Consider the following 13,042-nt stretch of genomic DNA (forward strand, 5'->3'; position numbering starts at 1 on the left):
GAAATAATTCCTGCCCTAGACCAGCCTCCCCCTGAGCGCGCCCAGCCACCCTCCCGAAAAATAAATAAATGACAACCTCGTGCATCAGCATCGGAAACGCCCCTCTAGCACAAACAGCAGGTCCAACAAGGAAAGATAGAAATAATAAAAAGAAAGAGCTCTCCCGGCTGGTGGCGAAGGCGGGCACAACCGCCAGCTTCTGGCCAGCCCCGTTTGCTTCGCATTGGGCGAGCCGGCGCGCTTTGCAAGACCCAGATCCGTCGCGAGAGGAACGAGGAAGGGAGGCAACGATCGTGGATCGACTCGCAAGCTGGAGCTGGAACAGCCTCCCCCCCCCCCGCCCCCCGCTCTGCCAGCCCTCTGAGCTCAACTACAGGCGGGGACTGAGAGAGGGAGCGAGACTGGAGTCGCGGGCGCACGCGGAGCTGCAGTGCGCTATCCGTGGTGCTGAACAGCCGCACTGCCTTTCCCAGCTATTCTCTCCACCGCCAGCGCTGGCAATTCGGATCAAGGAGTAGAGGTGAAGGCGACCCATCTGCACCACCAGGTTTACCAGAAGCCATTTCAGGAACGTTTGGGGGGCTTAAAAAAAAGAACCTGCACGTTCCGGGGAATCAGAAGTACTTTGAAAAAGAAGATGGTGCGTGTTTGCTCACGTCTGGGTTAAAGGAAGCGCTGGGCTGGAGGCTGCGATTGCGGGCTCCGGGAACTGGGGGGGGGGGGGAGAGAGAGAGAGAGAGAAGATGAATGGCCAAACTAAAGCTTCTGAAGTGGAAGCGGAAAGAGAAGTACCCAGGGGTAGTTCTGTCTGAATAAACAGAAAGGTAAAGGGGGTGGGGGGGAAGTAAGCTTGGTAAAGTACCATTTGCTTTTGGCACACTGTGTTGCGAATTAAGTGTGGGTTAATCTGGAAGGGTTGTATGGAGGGCAGGTGGGTCATGCGTTAAGGAAGGGGTCCAGCTGGATGACCTCCTAGTCCTTTTTTAGCCCGTTTAGTTTTAGTCTGTTTTCTTCTTTAAATGTCTTCGTTTTGAAGTGCATGTCCAATAGTTGCTTGGTGTGTAAGGAGCAAGTCAGGTTCTTGGAGTGATACCAGCATGCTAACAAAAACAAAAGTCACACCACCCCACAGGCGAATGCTCTGTTGCATATGCTAAGCATTTTGCTAAACAAAAATCCATTTTGAGCATAAAGATCTATAAAGAGGGATTAGGGTTAGTGAGCTGAGACCTAAATAAAGCTCTGCTGATATCTCATTGATATAGGTCTTTCCAACCCTTGGGAGATGCCCTCAAAGTTGAAGCAAGTGAGAAAGGGAGAGGCCGGTTGGATGGATCAAAGTGACTTAAATACAGATTGGTGGTATCTCAATAAATGCTGTCTGAATGTACACTCTTGCAGCTTCCAAGATTGTGTTGAAGGCAGCTGGCCTCTGTTTTCCTGCCCTTGCTTCAAGTAGCTTTCCAGATACATCTGGCACACAAGAAGGCAACTTCCACAAAGAATCTAGGAGACCCAACAGAGAAGAACTGGTCATGTGTTATTGAATGAGTTTCATCTTCAGGCCCCCTCAACTAAAAGGGAGCAGGGGTTAGCAAGGAGTGGGGTGAGGGAGGATGGCCGTTTGCAAAGAGATCACTTACTCCATTGGGAATCCTTCAGGAAGAAGACGACACCAGATTCTGTCAGCCTTGCCTACCATACCTCACTATTACTGAAATGGATTGAATGCATTTGCTCATTGCTAGCCTTTGGTTCAGATAACAGCGGGAATACAAAGAATGTGGCCAAGTGGAGCTATCTGGGTTGGGAAAGTAAAGCCATTTCTTACACCTCAATGGCCAGTGAAGTCAAGAGCTCAACGCTGAACTGCAAGAATGACAGAACCCCCAGCATGGCTCTTAAAAAATCTGTGTACCTAGGGTGATGTGGGGGAGCCGTGTGGGATACAGATAGGTGGAATTCTACGTTGACATTGAACATGACAAGTCAAGATTCATGACTCAGAAAATAAAACCTTCCAAAGAAGGACCCAAGTTTTCCTCTTGGACTCTTTAACTGGGTGGTAGCTCCATGCCGCTGTCTCCAATGAGGTGTTGGTCGCTGTCCATCACCTCTATGGTGCTGAAATTTGGATGATGTCTATCAGGAGATCTCAGGGCTGCTGCTGCGTGTCGCATTTCAACGAGGACAATGGTAGGTTTGTCCTCTTAGCGGTGCTCATCATAGCATACCTGACAGCTGGAGCCACCATCTTCTCAGCCATCGAGAGCCCATCTGAAGCAGAAGCCTTGCAGCGTTGGAACTGGACCCTTCAGAACTTCAGCCAGATCTTCAACATTAGCCTCCCTGAGCTACGGGCCTTTTTAAGAAGTTATGAGGCAGCCATGGCTGCCGGCATCAGGGCAGATGCCCTCCGACCAAGATGGGATTTCACAGGAGCATTCTATTTTGTGGGCACAGTGGTGTCAACTATAGGTAAGTCTCTCTCTTTCTCTCTCTCTCTGTCAAATGTCTAGAGTCTACACCACATTCTTAAGAAGTAAAAGGGCAATAATGTTCACCACATCATTCCTAGATTCATCCATCTAAACACAAAAACTAAAATGCTTCCTGTTTAGAAATGTGTGTATGTGTGAAGTGACATTGTTCCAAAACAGAGAAGCCTAGTGGTCTGAGTAGTTTGCAAGCTGATGCCATTTTGTACAGTGTTGAATAAGTTATTTTCAAATTATTTACTTATTCTCTTTCTTACCTGCCTTTCTCCAGAAGGTCTCAGGGTGGCTTACAGCATATATAAACATAATATTATTTGAACTACAACAAACATTGATAGCCCTACCCATAAGCCCAAAACAACAATTCCAAATGTTGTACACCTTTCTCTCTATATATGTTTGCATTCTCATCTTCCTTTCTCCACTCGCCTGCTACTTATTTTGCCCGCCCCCCATTCTGGTATCCCAATTCCTTTCTCTTTCCTCCCCCCCGGATCTGTCCCTTTTTGTCTCTGTATCCCACCCACCCACCCCAACTCTCATTCATTCTCTCCACCCTTCCTATTTCATCAACGTTCCCCCGCTTCTCATTTAGGTTGAAGTCTAATGTGAAATTTGAAGAATCTGTCTTATTAGCATCTACGCTAATGGTGTTTTCACACTATGTAAGATCACATGAAGCTTTAGTGTGCTTGCCACTATAAAGATGGGAGACCCAATTTAAATCTAAACTGCATTCTGTGCAACATAAGTTTGCATTCAGATCACCATTTTCATATGATTATATAACCATCCTTTTGATACGTTTTCAGGTGTGAGCTTTGGATCTGTTTGAATGTAAATCAGCCGGTCTTTAATGTGAATAGAAAATGCCAATTAACTAGAGTGCACATTTTGGGTTGGAGTTTTTTTCCCCTCTCCTGTAGTCCTACCTGCATTGCCAGGAAGTGCAAATATTGTACAAGAGGTTCAACTGCACTTTGTAGTGTCACTTCTGAAACTGATCTGCGGGGAGGAGGGGGGCCTGGGAGGGAGTTAAGGACTAGGAGGGGACGACATTTGCAAAGATTGCCAGTGATCATACATATGGTGTTGTTTTGTGGTTGACTTCATTTCCCCCCGCCCAAAAATGGAAGAGTGTGGGTTGAGCAATGCACACGTGTGTGCCCCTTTCAGAAATCCAAACAAACACAAACAGCTGCGACACACTTTAATGAAGTAGATGAGGTGAAGTTCAGAAGTGATGTGTGTTTCTCTTTCTAGAAAGCTTTCCTAAGTTGCTATAGCAACTGGAGTTTGGAAAGTGTTTGGAAAGTCAGGATGCCTCTGTTAAACACACACACACACACACACACACACCAACACCAACACCTGCCGTCTCCCTACTGTGTAAGTAGTTGTCTATATACTGGATGTGGAGTGAGTGCAAGGGGCAGACTGGGGACAAATGGTCAAATTCCTGCTCCCTGCCTCATCCTCATATCCACCCAGGCTGCAGACCTAGGCCCATGGGATTCCATAGGTCTGGAGTTGCAGTGTAATTCAATCAATTTGTGAGTAAGCCTTACTGCAGTGGGGCTTACTTCTGAGTAGATATGCACAGGTCTACTCTATCTCTGCTGCTAAAGTATTTCTTTGTTTTCCCCATGCCTAAGTTGAAACCAGATTGAATTGTCCTGAAACTCTATATCCGCAGAACTCTAGGCAAAGAGAAATTCTGGATTTCTCCACAGCCATGAGATTTCCCCCTCCCTCCCTTCCCTTCCACTGATCATCATAATTTATCTTATGCTTGCCTCGGCGTGAAATGGAATTAAAAATGCATACTTCAAAGCAAGAAGTGAGTAAATAACATCTGATAAAAATCGGATTCGGACTATTTTTGCTAGAATCTTTGTTTGCTTGTGATTTTTAGCCTGAGCACAGCCATTTGCTCTCTCTGGTGTGTAGACGTGTTTAAGAGTTCCAGAATTTTGTGCAAGAAAGCGCATGGAAAATTGATCCGTAGATCAATTGGGTTGCAGAGACGAAATCAGATTTAGGGTCTGTGCACATCACATTTGCTCAGCGTTCGCCCTGGGCTTTGCTGGTGTGACACAGGCATGCTTTTATGGCATGCCACCTGAAGATACATTTAACTGTGCCTATGCTTCTGTGCAGAAGAGGGGCAGACAGGTGGCAAGGGGAGAAAATGGCGGAGGGTGGGATTGCAGGGAGAGAAAGTGCGCACCCAATTTCAACGCCAGCCATGCTCACCCCAGCCCTAATTCCACCCACTTTGGGCATGCATTCTCTGTGTATTCAACCCTCCAAGGGAATGTGGCCATAGCTCCAGAAAGCTTCTGCCTTGCACGCAGAAAGCCCCGACATCTCCAGGTAAATCTGCAAAGGACTCCCATCGGAAAACCTTGCAGAGTCAGTGTTGACACCGGGCTAGATGGACCCGTAGTCTAACTTGAGTTCAGGCAGGTTCCTATGTTTCTACTACTACAACAAAAATGGTTCCCCCTGGATGTTGTTGTTGTTTAGTCATTTAGTCGTGTCCGACTCTTCGTGACCCCATGGACCAGAGCACGCCAGGCTATCCCCCTGGATAGGGAATGACTAAAAATCATTCCATTAATGGGCCCTGCAGGTCAGTCGAGGGTGGAGGTGTTTGATGAATGGCATTTTGAGGGCTGGTGGCTACTGTCTGCCAGCAACATCCCACCTGGAGAGAACAAGTTGCAATGGTTCAGTTGCAACCCAGGAAGCAGACGTGTGAGTGTTTGTGTGTGCAAGTGTGTGCGTTTTGCTGCTGGTTCAGGAGCTACAAGAACATATTTGCTTCTGAGATACACTGATACTGCTTTAAAAACTAGCAGTATCTCCATTGACATCTGATTCTCTCTCTCTGTCTGACCAGTATATTCCCCTCATAAGCAAACAGGAGCCATAAAAGGTTGTCTTCCTGAGATGTCCTGTTGCTCAAGGAAGGGCTACAAAGCACTAGGTTAGGCCTGCTGAGAGAGACCATCTGTCTCAACAGTATGCTCAAGAAAGGCTGCCCTTCCTTTCCTCTGCTGATTTCAGTCTAGCTTCGTAGTAGGTGTATAACTAACAGCAGCTGCAAAGCTGCTGGTGGATGCTCGCTCATGGGATCACAGTACGTTGGTCCTGCAGATGGCTACACTAGTCACCAATTCAACTCTGGACACAATTCAAAGTTTGGGTGGTTACCTTTAAAGCCCTAGACGGCTTCAGTCCACAATACTTTATGGATTGCTTCCTACACACACCATGCTATCTTTCCCTTAAGAATGGAAAAAGAGGCCCTTCGCTGTGTCTAGGATGGAAGGTGGGCAGGCTGGGACAAGAGACAGGGCCTTCTCAGTGGCTGCACCCAAATTATGGAGCACCTCGCCCCCTCACGTGCAGCCAGACCCTCTCCCTCACTGTTTTTCACCAGCTGCTAAAGGCCTCTTTATTCTGTTTTTTAAAAAAAATAATATTTATTGCTTTTTGAACAATTTAAACATTGCAAAACCAAACAAAAACAGAAAAATAAAAACCAATACAATACAATATAAAGACACTACATAACACTAAGCACATTAAACTAAACAAAACCAAACAAAACAATTTAAAACACTCAAGGCCTCTTTATTCTGGCCAGGTATTTTTTTATGGGACAGAAAATACTTTTGTGATTTTTTTCAAAGAACTATTGATTCTGTTTCTTTTTTGTTTCATTTCTTTTCCGGGGAAGAATGGGAACTGCAGTTCTGAGTAGGCAGGCAGAAATCTATGGCAGGGGGTGGCTAGCACCCTGCACTGAAGTACAAGACCCAGGATCCCAGAGGGTAGAATCCATGCAAGTTAAACTAGAACAAAATCAGCATTGATATGTGGTGTAGACACACCCTTATGCTCTCCCATGTTCTCTCTTCCCCAGCCCAATTTTTGTACTTTTCCCGTGGCTCACCCTGTTTGGTGCCACTGCTGCAAGCCATCTCATGTCAGGAGTGCTCTGATGGTGTTTCCTGCTTGGCAGGGGGTTGGACTCGATGGCCCTTGTGGTCTCTTCCAACTCTATGATTCTATGATTCTATGTCAGTGGCAAGGGCAGTTCATGGGTCCTCAGCATTTGAAGAGCAACGGCTTGCATTGCTCAGGGGAACCTGGATAAAGTGCGGGGTTCAAAGCACATTCTGTAACACTGCACTTATAAGTAAGGATGTTGGAATTTATTGGTTTAATTTCATTTTAAGGGCTCAGGGCGAATTTAATGAATAAGGACGGATATGGATGTGAGGTGAAAGCAGACTACATGTCCCTGGAACTCCTTTGACAGCAAGACTCCCGTTGTGTTATTGAAACAGGGAATAAAAAGAGGAGAAGTAAAGGTGGCTTTTTTGCCGCTCACAGTGACTAGTACTTTGATTGCGAGTAATCTCACACTTCTTGCAGTATCTCAGAAAGGCAGCGTCCAACACTGGGGCTCTTTCTCATATGCATCTGGAAGCAATTTGACTATTTATGCACTTAGCCAGTCAAAAGGTGGGTAATCCACCAATTAAAAACTATTTAAGCAGATGACAGCCCCAATCATAATAAATACTTACTTTCAGTAATTGTGCCCACTCGACCTACTGTTTTGAACCAAGCGGTTTGCAAGAAATATTAAAATGATCAGTAAAGAAAACAGTGAAAAACAATTAAAAATAATTAAAATTAACCACGAAAGAGGTTAAAACACACCCACATGCCTGAATAGAACCATAGATTGCAGGGACCCTGGGGGTCATCCAGTCCAGCCCACTGCAATGCCTAAATTAAAATGTTGCAGGGAGGCACCAGGAAGAATACAGCACAGGCACCCACCTGATGTCAACAGATGGAGAGTTCCAAAATGTACCGTATTTTTCACTCTATAAGATGCACCAGACCACAAGACGCACCTAGTTTTTGGAGGAGGAAAACAAGGAAAATATATTCTGAATCCCAGAAGCCAGAACAGCAAGAGGGCAGCGATCCCTCTTGCTGTCCTGGCTTCTGGGATAGCTGCACAGCCTGCATACGCTCCATAAGACGCACAAACATTTCCCCTTACTTTTTAGGAGGGGAAAAGTGAGTCTTACAGAGCAAAAAATACGGTAGGTGCTGCCACACTGAAAGAACAATTTTGGAAGTGCAGAACAATTATTTTGTGGTGCTTGTGCCACTTCCACAGGCTGAAGGGGTTGAGTGGGTGTATATGGGGTGAGTCAATCCCACAAGCAAACTGGCCCCCAACATGTTTTATATGCCCATAGTGACACCTTGAACTTGGCTCAGTAGCAAATCAGAAACCCATGCAGATCTCGGCTCTGCAGCATTTTGCACGAGTTGCTGTTTCTGGATCTGGTGCAAAGGAAGCCCCACACAGAGTGCATTGCAGCAATGTAACTTTGAAGTCACCAGTGCCAGAACTGTTGAAAACAAGGTGCTGAGAACAGTGGAAGGAGCCGCTGGCATTGTGTCCTGCTTGTGTCTAGCCATTGCTGTGAAGGAGATGGAATCTCATCCTCACCCAGTAAGGCAGTTTTTGCACTCTTAATGTCTGATTGGTTGGAGCAACAGGGAAGGCAAACCAGCATAAAAATGGAATGAAACGCTACGCCAGTGATCTATCTCCCTTGAAAGTTCTGTCTTTTTCCGTAAGTGGCGCAGTTCTGCAATAGACTCCCCCCCCCCCTTGGCTGAAATTACTGCTCTGTTTGAACTGCTGTTACAAACAGCAAATTTCAGTTAACGCACAATCAATGCCGCGTTGAGTGAACACCTCATTTGGTAGTTTCGAAAATGCTTTTTAGCTTTATTGGGGCATTTTCCGGGTAATGTATTCCTTTGGGAAAGCCACAAATGGCGTTGAAAGCTGAAGAGGCGGTTGAAATTCATTTTGTGTCTCTAATTTTCCTTTTTAAAATTGTGAGGGTGCAAAGAAAACATGCCCATTAAGAACAAAAAAAGCATCTTTTCCCTCTGACTGTATGTTTCAATCATATCTTTTGGTGCCTTCAGTCTAGCACTGCTGGGTGATTTACTTTATAAAAGAATTACATGTTGTTGTTATTATTCTGATTGCCTTTTGAGTAAGGCATACAAACTGTGCCCCTAGCCAAATTATGTATATAAAGCAGTTTTATTCCAGTTTAAACAGTCATTGCTTCCACCCCCCAAATAATTCTGGGAAGTGTAGTTTGTGAAGGGTGCTTAAACACCTATTCCCCTCACAGAGCTACAATTCCCAGAGTGGTTTAGCAATAAACCCCTCTTCCCGGGGAATTCTGGGAACTGTAGTTCTGCAAAGGGAACATGGTTCTCCTAATAACACACAGCACCCATAGAAAACTATAGTTCCCATGATTCCTTGGGAGAAGCCATGACTGTTTAAAGTGGTAAAATGCTGCTTTAAAAGCACAAATGGAGTCCAGACTGAGAACAAATGTCTGCACCTTGTTCAGATCCCCACTTTTTTACAGGAAAGTTACCGGAAGATGGTTCAGACATGTTCATCACTTCATGAACACAGCACCAGGAGACAATAGGGATGTCGAAGAAGTCAGTTTCAATCCAAAATGAATTTATCCAGAACAAATTTCACAGACTAATTGCAGATTGGAATGTAATTATCCTTTGTATTTTTGCACCTCTCCTAATTTTATAGTACAAGTCTTGTCTCATAAAAAGTACCAAAATTTGTAAGTAGAGATAAAATACTTATTTAATTATTGGTATGGTTTTTAAAGTGATAATGCGAAATTGACATGAAGTGGTTACAGACTGAGCTGTCCACCCCTAGTGGCAACTTCTATGTATTTATGTATTCATTAAAATGTTATAGCCCACATTTCTCTACCACACAATCTGGGGCCCCTGTGGCATCTCCCACCAAAGTATAAAAACTATTACAAATAAGGTGACATTAAATTAAAACAGCAGCGGCAAATACAAAGAGGACAAAACTCAATTTTCCTTCTGTGCCAAAGGAACCTATGAATATTTTTAAAATATTCCTCCTCTAGAAATTTCTACATCATCCTGTTTACATACATATCAGCAGGGAGAAGGCTCCCGTGATGAGCCAGCAGAGATTTTAACAAGCAGGAATTAAAAACTGTAGTATCACTCAGCTTTTTCATGGTATCAGTTCACGTATCTGAATTTAGGACATTACAAGAAAACAGGGGGAAACGTCCTGATACAGGGGCCAATTTGGCAGTCCTGCCAGTGCATTTGCACTGCACCAACCTTCCTCCCCCCCCCCCCGGGTAATCAACAGTGATCCACCTGCCAGGAAGCTAGTGTTGTGGCTCCACCCCATTTGGTAGTATGGTAGGTGGGTATGGCTTGGGGGGGAAATGAGCTGGAGGTTCTCCATTCCTGGTGTAAGCCATATATTAACGAAGGACTAAGTATTCAGGGGGATGTGGGTGGCGCTGTGGGTTAAACCACAGAGCCTAGGACTTGCCGATCAGAAGGTCAGCACTTCGAATCCCCACGACGGGGTGAGCTCCCGTTGCTCGGTCCCAGCTCCTGCCCACCTAGCAGTTCGAAAGCACATCAAAGTGCAAGTAGATAAATAGGTACCGCTCCAGTGGGAAGGTAAACGGCGTTTCCGTGCGCTACTCTGGTTCGCCAGAAGTGGCTTAGTCCTGGTGGCCACATGACCCGGAAGTTGTACACCGGCTCCCTTGGCCAATAAAGCGAGATGAGTGCCGCAACCCCAGAGTCTTCTGTGACTGGACCTAATGGTCAGGAGTCCCTTTACCTTTACCTAAGTATTCAGGGGATGAAACTAGAGAGAACCAGTTAGGTTGCAGCAGGAGATTTGAAATGAGAGGAGTTTAATATTAGGGAAAGACTCCAAGGACGTTGGCTCCCTTGATTTTTCTTGGTCTCATTTTCAGCTTTGAGATTCTGCTGGTTTTCGTCCGCAGTTCCATCTACCACTCCTAGCATCATTCTTGGATCTTAAAAGCATACTGGCCTGGTTTTCTTGGGAGCTAGGGACGAGGTTTTGTAATTTGCTTAGAGATTCTTCCTTAAGCCACTTTAGAGATATATTTTTTTTCTGGTTTTACCAAGAGGAAGCTTATATTCCTGCAAAGCCAAGGGCTGATTGAGGTTAACTTCACTAAATTTTAGTTTTGGCTTTCTTAATCTGTGCAGGTCATTACTTTTGTTCAGGGATTTTCCCAGCTGAAAAGAGTAAATCTCACTGCAGTAAATTCGGTAGATAGGATGAGTAGTTTAGTTTAGTTCCTGTGGCTGTTGTTTTGTTCTTGCACCTTGGTGCTATTCCCTTCCCCTTCATAATCTCTCATTTACTCTCTTAAGATCTTAGCAACTTTCCCTGTATTGTTCTGCTTTGTGGCATTTATTCCGTCATAATACAGTGGAACATTTCCACCACTTTTGATTCTAGGATAGCTGGACTGCAGGGGTAGTATTAAAAGAGATGCTGCATGGAGAGTTGTTGTTATTAGTTACATTTCGTTTGCCATCTCCATATTATAATTGCTTCTTTAATTTTGTTTTAATGCAATGCATCGTTTATTTTGTATCACACCTTCATTGTTTTTAATGAATATTTATACTTTTTCACCATTTGCCTGCTATCTTAACAAGTACTGTGGTACCTCGGGTTACAGACGCTTCAGGTTACAGACGCTTCAGGTTACAGACTCTGCTAACCCAGAAATAGTGCTTCAAGTTAAAAACTTTGCTTCAGAATGAGAACAGAAATCACACAGCGGCAGGAGGAGGCCCCGTTAGCTAATGTGGTACCTCAGGTTAAGAACAGTTTCAGGTTAAGAACGGACCTCCGGAACAAATTAAGTACTTAACCCGAGGTACCGCTGTATTTGATTTCATTCCTTTTGACATGGCTCCTGTTCTTTGGTCACTACCCAAAGGCTTGCTGGAGCAAATTAATAGAGAGGGAATTGGGAACTCACTTTTAATCCTTCTGTACAGAGTAGCCACCTGCTGTCAAGGCCCATTAAGTGGTCTCTTCCGGCAACGGAGTTCAGCATGTCCAAAGAGAAGAGTTGCAATAAAGTAATTGGAACGCTCTTTATGGAATCCCACCAGATTGTCTTCAGCTCGCAGCATTGTTATCCAATTCAGCTCATGACGCAGAGTCTCAAGATCGTGTTTTGACAAATTCAATGAAAAACAAAATAATAATAAATGATAGCTTTCTGCTGCACATGAGGGCTTCTGGAAGTGTTTTTAATCAATCACGCAGTTAATCACCAGGGAGCAAAAGAAAATGATGAATATAACTGTGTTGATTAATATTGCCATATTTTTAAACACTGAATAATTTATTTGCTCTTCAAGCTAGACACATTTATAGTGCAGATTACACCCTGGCAGCCTTGTCACGGCTAAAGTAAAGGATCACAATGACAGGGCTCAACATGCCAGTGCTAGGGCATGAACCCAGTTCTCTTGCCAGCACTGCAGCAGCAGTCGTGGCCAGTTTTGCACCAAATATCGCCCCACTCTCCCACCTCGAAGTAATGAAAAAGAGACATGCAAGGGAGCTTAGTGCTTGACAGTGCACTTGCAAGGACAAACTAGCACTGTACAGTGGTGCCCCGCAAGACGAATGCCTCACAAGACGGAAAACCCTCAAGACGAAAGGGTTTTCCGTTTTCAGAGGTGCTTCGCAGGACGAATTTCTCTATGGGCTTGCTTCGCAAGACGAAAATGTCTTGCGATTCTTGAGGGGTTTTTTTGCTCCCTAACCCCTTTTTCTAAAGCGCTAAGCTGCTAATAGCCTTTTAGCAGCTAATCCGCTAATCCCTTAAGCCTTTAATAGCCGTTAATAGCCCTTAAACTGCTAATAGCGCTAATAGCGCTAATCCGCTAATGGGCTTGCTTCGCAAGATGAAAAAACCGCTAGACGAAGAGACTCGCGGAACGGATTAATTTCGTCTTGCGAGGCACCACTGTATTTACTTTGAACACTGGGTAGCTAATTGTTTTTATTGGTTCAAGGGCTGGATTTCTCCTTGATCCATGCTCCAGGGTCACAGGTTCCCTACCCATGCTCTATATGGTGCTTAAATGTTGCTGAACTACAACTCCCATCCTAGCTAACCGTTGGCCAGGAGAGGAGAGTGCTCTTGTGTTCAGCTTCTGTATGAGGGTTTCCCACAGGCCTCTGGTTGGCCACAGTGAGAACAGGATCCTGGAATACATGAGCCACAGGCTTGATGCAGCAGGCGCTCTCTCTTCAAATAATAGATTCATAGAATTGTAGAGTTGGAAGGGACCACACGGGCCGTCTAGTCCAACCGCCTGTGTTGCAGGAATCTTTTGCCCAACATGGGGCTTGAACCCATGACCCTGAGATTAAGAGTCTCATGCTCTACCAACTGAGCTATCTCAGGTCAATGGCTCTTCCTACTTTCTCTTGGTGCTGTACTTCGGGAACATCTGAAGGGCCAAATGTTCCCCACACCTGCTCTATAGGATGATCGTAGGAAGGTTTTGCTTGCACTCACCTA

At 45.0% G+C, this 13,042-nt stretch overlaps 1 protein-coding gene across 2 annotated transcripts in view; it reads left to right on the forward strand.

Annotated features, from left to right (window-relative positions):
• Positions 1-336: 336 nt before the first annotated feature.
• The window catches only part of KCNK12 (potassium two pore domain channel subfamily K member 12), a 40,131-nt gene continuing 27,425 nt past the window's right edge, over positions 337-13,042 (forward strand). The window contains exons 1-2 of one of the 2 annotated variants that reach the window (XM_083432865.1): positions 337-640; positions 1,266-2,478. In XM_083432865.1, coding sequence (XP_083288991.1) covers positions 2,136-2,478 — 343 coding nt within the window. In that variant the 5' untranslated portion in view covers positions 337-640; positions 1,266-2,135. Of the gene's footprint in view, positions 2,479-13,042 lie in introns of both variants that reach the window. The other variant, XM_083432866.1, reaches the window with a different exon arrangement.

Source organism: Podarcis tiliguerta (assembly GCF_965153285.1).
Source record: "Podarcis tiliguerta genome assembly, chromosome: 3".
Classification (NCBI taxonomy): Eukaryota; Metazoa; Chordata; class Lepidosauria; order Squamata; family Lacertidae; genus Podarcis; species Podarcis tiliguerta.